This window comes from Mandrillus leucophaeus, unplaced genomic scaffold (genome assembly GCF_000951045.1).
Source record: "Mandrillus leucophaeus isolate KB7577 unplaced genomic scaffold, Mleu.le_1.0 Scaffold345, whole genome shotgun sequence".
NCBI classification, from domain to species: domain Eukaryota; kingdom Metazoa; phylum Chordata; class Mammalia; order Primates; family Cercopithecidae; genus Mandrillus; species Mandrillus leucophaeus.
The window spans coordinates 2,441,837-2,447,576 of record NW_012103643.1 but is presented as its reverse complement, the minus strand read 5'-3'; the positions used below and the strand labels follow the sequence as shown (position 1 = coordinate 2,447,576).

At 37.8% G+C, this 5,740-nt stretch overlaps 1 protein-coding gene across 1 annotated transcript; it reads right to left on the bottom strand.

Annotated features, from left to right (window-relative positions):
• Positions 1–3,863: 3,863 nt before the first annotated feature.
• LOC105545982 (keratin-associated protein 8-1) lies at positions 3,864–4,452 on the bottom strand. Its single transcript, XM_011989057.1, has one exon. It carries the CDS (start codon positions 4,388–4,390, stop codon positions 4,199–4,201), a length of 192 nt encoding a protein of 63 aa, XP_011844447.1. The 5' UTR covers positions 4,391–4,452; the 3' UTR covers positions 3,864–4,198.
• Between the last annotated feature and the right edge of the window lie 1,288 nt (positions 4,453–5,740).

The window sequence follows — 5,740 nt, the reverse complement described above, 5'->3', positions numbered from 1 at the left end:
TAAAAACATGTGCTTACCAAGCATTTAGCTCAAAATTAATTATGCTGTTCTAAAGACGTATACAAAGAGGAGTGGGTTGGTTGGTTGGTTGGTTGGTTGGTTGGTTGGTTGGTTGGTTGGTTTTTAAGTATGATTTTCTTGCACATGTGCCATCAGAAATCTATGGGTTGAACACGTGTACTGGGCAAAAGCTATACACTTTGGATGGCTCTGAGAAAGGCCACCATTTGTCTGAAGGAAAATTATGGGAAACCAAAAATCACCCATATGTGTATGAAGCATTTCTAGTTTCTGCTTTGCCTTCTGTGTCTAAGGTTATTGACAAAAGAGCAAGAAAAGCCTTTTCTGGATGAGAAAAGACCTACACTTTGGGTAAAATTTACCAAATACCAGCATCATGTATTTATTCTTCAGTGTTTTATGTTTGCGTCCTTTTGTATCTTTACTAACTGAGAAGAACTCTGATTTATAAGGCATTTGATAATCTTCCTGAGGTATCCTTTGTGGCTGAAAGTTTTTGGCGGGGGTCTGGAAAGCAGGGCCAGTATGAATATTTGGGAAAGGTTGCCTTCTTTTGTCAGCTGAGTTCTTATGACAATGAGATTACCCTGTGCTAGGAAGGCTCCTCTTTTTTTCTGACTTCTTGCTGAGAAACTGCTCTCAAATCCACTTAGGAACTGATCCTACTATAATAAGATCTAAGGGAAGAGAATATAATCTTGAAGAAAGATACAGAAGCAGAAGGGAAGACAGTGCAGGAAAAGAAAAAACAGGAGGAAGGGCAAATTATTTGGTCATTTCTTATATGCAAGAATACTGTGAATATAGTACAGAACTCTCTGCCTTTATCAGATTCACTACAGCTCTATTATCTTCACATTTTTGGGTGTCATAATGTTATGGTCAACACCTTTGTTGGAGAGTGTCATCAAATACACTGGTCACGTAAAGGATGCCATGTGGAGAATGTTTCTCTGCCAACCTTGTAACAGAGGGCAGATGTCAGATCCCTTCAAAATAGCCTTTAGAGAGTACATGAGAAATGTTAAATACGATATCATATAACATGTTATCTATCCTAGTTAGCCATGAAAAATTCTGTAGGACTCTAAACCTCCCCTGTGAATCAAATGGGTAAATACAAATTAACATTTATATATTCAGTTACCACTGGTGAATTATTACTTCAGAGTAGCCAAGGGATTGGGAAGCCTAATGATAAGGAAAGGAGGTCTAATTAGACTTGCTGGGGGTCTCTCTAGAAGATTCTTCTATGCATAGGATGCCTTTAATATTCAAATCAAGTTCTCAGTTATATAAACTGTATTCAGCAGGGAAATGTTAAAGATACACAGCCTGGTTTTCAATTAGAAGAAACAAGCAATTAATGGTGAAATAGAAAATCAAAACAATACTTCCTGTGTGACTTTGTGAGATAAACCTACCTCATAAAATGCAGACATTGAACTTCCAACCCACAAATGGCTGTGAATTAAAGAATGGCACTGCAAGAGGGTAGCAAACAGATGTTTAACATCTTTTTCGTGTTTATTGAGGAAAGTGGTCTGATAATCTAGTCACATATATTGAGTTTCTATTATGTACAGAGCACTAAACTGGGCTCAGATCAATACCGAAGTTGATAAAGCAATTAGAAACAAATATCTAACTACACTCTTTACAGACTACCATTAAGCTTAAATGTAGCAGTAAATGTTCGTTCCAAGCTTTTCTTAAATTTACCTGTAACATGTTACTTACTGTTTTCATTTTTATGAATTCTATATAAATATGGAGGAATCATCTGGTTTTTAATTTCAAAATAAAAGGAGACAACTAAAAAAGATGGGAAAGAACAGCCATGAAAGCAGACCCTGTAATTGTTCTAAATTGATGGCATAAAACCAAATTACTTAAAGGGATGTTTTTAAATACAAATCCCCAGACCCCGTAGATGTTCCCGTCAGAATCTACAGGGATGGGATCTGGGTATATGCATTTGAAAAGACTGAATCTCAGTTTTTAAAAATAATCATCAAATGATATTACGTAATGTAGGTGCACTAGGAATTTGTCATTTCTATGCAATAGGAAAAAATGAATTTATAAAATCCTTACATAACATACTTTTTCTCTTTAGCAGGTCATGGCATCTGAGCCTTCAGCACCAGACTACTGGATATCTACCTAATAGATTATTTCTCTGTCTGAAAATAGTAGACATTATCACAGCCAATGCATTCTTCAGTTTGGAACTTTCTAGCAACCACATGTTAACTCAAGTTGAAAGGTGCTAAACACAGATGTTGTATATCCTGTACTCCTTTGGGGATGTAAAGAATCTTCCCCCCTCTGTCCTTATCTGGTTGAGATGTGCTAGGTACCTTTGAGTAAAAGACTTCCCTTTATCAAGACTCAGTGTCATAAATAAATGGTGTGGGTGGGTGGGTAGTGTACATCTGTAATGACCTGAAACAGTGCTTCTTAGAGTGTGAGTCTCAGACCACCTTTACTAGAAGCCATCAGGAGCTTCTTAAAAATTTAAATTTCTAGACCTGACCCCAGATGTACTGGGTCAGAATCCCCAGGGGCAAGGCCAAAGAATCTAAATTTTAAATCAGCTACTCAGGTAGCTGCATACTGAAATTTCCAAAACACTAGATAAGGTGCTCTCTTGAGGTCCCTTCAAGCCCAAATTTTTATATAAGTCAGTCATCATTACAGAACAGACTGATAACCTTCTAATTTCGATCTGATGCTCTGATTTCTGAAAAATCCCGCTTTTCTTTTTCTGTTCTATTTTAACCTGCATGTTTAATTAATTCACAGTTCTCAGCATGAATTAACACGTGGCTGCTAGAAAGTTGCAAACTGGAGATTCTGTTGGCTGTAATCTTGTCTACTATTGCTAAAAAGGAAAATGATCAAATATTTCCTGACTTTTTAAAAAAGATATACATTAAATAAAGTATGGTAGAGAAAACACTGTCTTCTGAAATGACCTTTCCAAATAGTCTTTATATTTTTAACTACAAAGTGAACCATATGCAATATAATCACTTGCACATATTCAGTAAAAAAGCAGGGTTAAGCCAAATCTTGTTACCACCAAGAATATTTGTACTATACGTAAGATGTTTTCAATAGAAGGATTGAGACATTTTTTATTTGGCTTATAAAAGGAAATGGCACCGTTCTCTAAAGGAACACAGAGAAAAGCTGATATATCTCCAGAAATAGTCATTACAGCTCGTATATTTTAAGAGTGAAACTCGTTATCTGCTGTTGATTCTTTAAGAAACTTGCCATGGCTGTGAATAACCTGGGTGCTTCTAAGCTACAAAATAGACACCTTAGATAGTTTGATACAGATTTATCCCTTCACCTAAAAAACTCTGATTTCCAAAGGATGTCTGTGGCTTCTCTGTTACTCAATGCTCCAGAATCCTTTGTTAGGGGACATGGTACTTTCGTCTATAATCCTTAGTCCCTGGGAAAGGGAACGCAGTGGGTTCCATTTGGACTAACATGGAAGTGACTGAAAAAGTTCCTCCTGTGTTGGGTTTTCTCGCAGAGGAGAAGTAGTGAGATAAGAAGGGCACCCTGAGCAATAAATGGTGCTCCATTGGGTTGGAGGTGGGCATCATAAAATTTTAAGAAGGTTCAAACAGGCAACCTTTTTATTCATTTCCTGCAACCCACCCTCTTACCTGCTAATCACACAGGATCAGTAATTCTTTGCTTTCTCACTGTTCCTAATGCCCACATGAGAAAAAGAAATTCACTTCCCCCCGCCACTCCCAATGTAACAGAAAATATGCACACACCAAGAAAGGAAACTTCACTCTAGCATGAGAGTATTATACCAGTTGAGATAAATTTATTGAGATTTTGATAGACATAGCCATGACTTCATCATGACAAGTCATGAGTGTCATGAAAATTTCAAAAGTAGTGTATGACAAGTAGGAGGTCGAGTTTCCAAAAACGTCCCAGAGAACATCAGCCAGGGCAGGCAGCTTGAGGAAGCGTCTCCTTTTTCATTTTCCTCCCCTGGGACTGGAGGTAAGTTGGAAGGCAGTGTCTCTGAGGTTGATGAGCAAATGAGGACTGCAGGAGTGGATACAGGGGGAACCTGGAGATGTGCTGCTCAGCCTTCAGGGGAGAGAAGATTCTACGCCTCGGGGATTTCAGCCAATCAGTAGAGATCAAATGGCCAGTATCTCCTGTAGCCAAAAGCCCCACAGCCATTGTAGCCATAGCCGAAGCCATAGCCCACTGGGGAGTAGGTGCTGCCATAGCCACAGCCAACACTATATCCCAGTGGGTAGCCATAGGTGCCCCAGTAGCATCCTGGGAAGACAGCCTCGGAGAAGTTGTTGCAGTGCATGGTGTCGGGAGTGGAGGGCTTAGGTAGCAGAGGAGTGCGTTTCCTCAGTGGGATGGATTCCTGGTCTCAGAACCTTCTTTATATATCCTGGCTCTGGTGGGTGGTGAAAAACACAAAGCCCTCATTTTCATTCTTGACACCAATTTACATTCTTAAAAGCTCATTAACTTGTTTTGCTCTTGCTTATGATGTCTTTACAGTGGCTTAAGAAAGCTCTCATGTGATACAATGCAGCAAGAACATGACTTTAAACAAATTATTTCCCTTCCTAAAAAAAAATCATTGCCAGGACTTCAAAGCACTCTGTCTTATAGACCCTATATAACTCTCTGCAAGCAGGCATATAATATCAAGAAATATTCTGAGGTTGTTAACTGTTATGCAGTCCTCTTGCTCTCTGAATTCCCACAACACACAGTTGGAATTTGATAAATAAGTGTTAAATACATTAATAAATAAAATAACAAATGGATAGTGAGTCTATCTCAAAATTCTCAAAGTTAAAGCATGTCTTAGTATTCACATGCTTCAAGGATTCTCTTCTTTGGAATATGGAAGACAAGTACAATAAGACTCATGAGAAAGAGTCTTTCTTTTTTCTCTCTGTCTCTATCTACAGCTACCGTGTTTGGGAAACTGGTTAAAAATGTAATCTTAATCATAGTCCCCTCCTAAACTATACCTAACATCACATTTCTAGAAGAATGCTCGAATTAATAGTATTGAGCTTTTAAAATGGAATATTTGGATTAATCCTTGTACTGAATTGTCAAATAAATTTGATTTTTTGACCTGAAACATGCTTTAAACTAAATGTTGAAACTAATAAGGTAAATACAGAAAAATGAATTAAAAAATTTATGGTAAGATTTAGAATGTTTTTTCTCTTAGATCTAATGAAACCAGATTGTCTGACAAATGTGATGATATTATAAAGGACCAGATGACAATATGAAATCAGTTATTTCACTTTTAGAATGATCGTGTACCCCAGGATAAAAAAGGAATGTTATGCCTCTCTAAACAGAGAGTTAGTTCTCAAACGTGAGTTAAAGGAGGGATAAGGCTGATCAAAACTATCTTGGATCATGTAAGACCTGATATATTATTCCCAGACACCTGTGTTAAGATTTCTTACAGTGGCACTTAGTAGAGAACTTACAGAACAAATACCCAAAGAGGGCACATGGAACAGAAATAGGCACAGAGGTAATAGGAATCATTCTAGAAGGCCACAAAACAGATATGTATTACACATGAGCTCCCCCAGATTTTAATTCATAACCCAGAGGTAACTTTGCTCCCTGCTATCAGCGGCTAGGGATCAGAGGCTAAATCCAAGAACAAGAC

Bases quoted from the DNA above. Each gene is read 5' to 3' on its own strand.
- LOC105545982 (XM_011989057.1), bottom strand. From the start codon at position 4,390: ATGCACTGCAACAACTTCTCCGAGGCTGTCTTCCCAGGATGCTACTGG.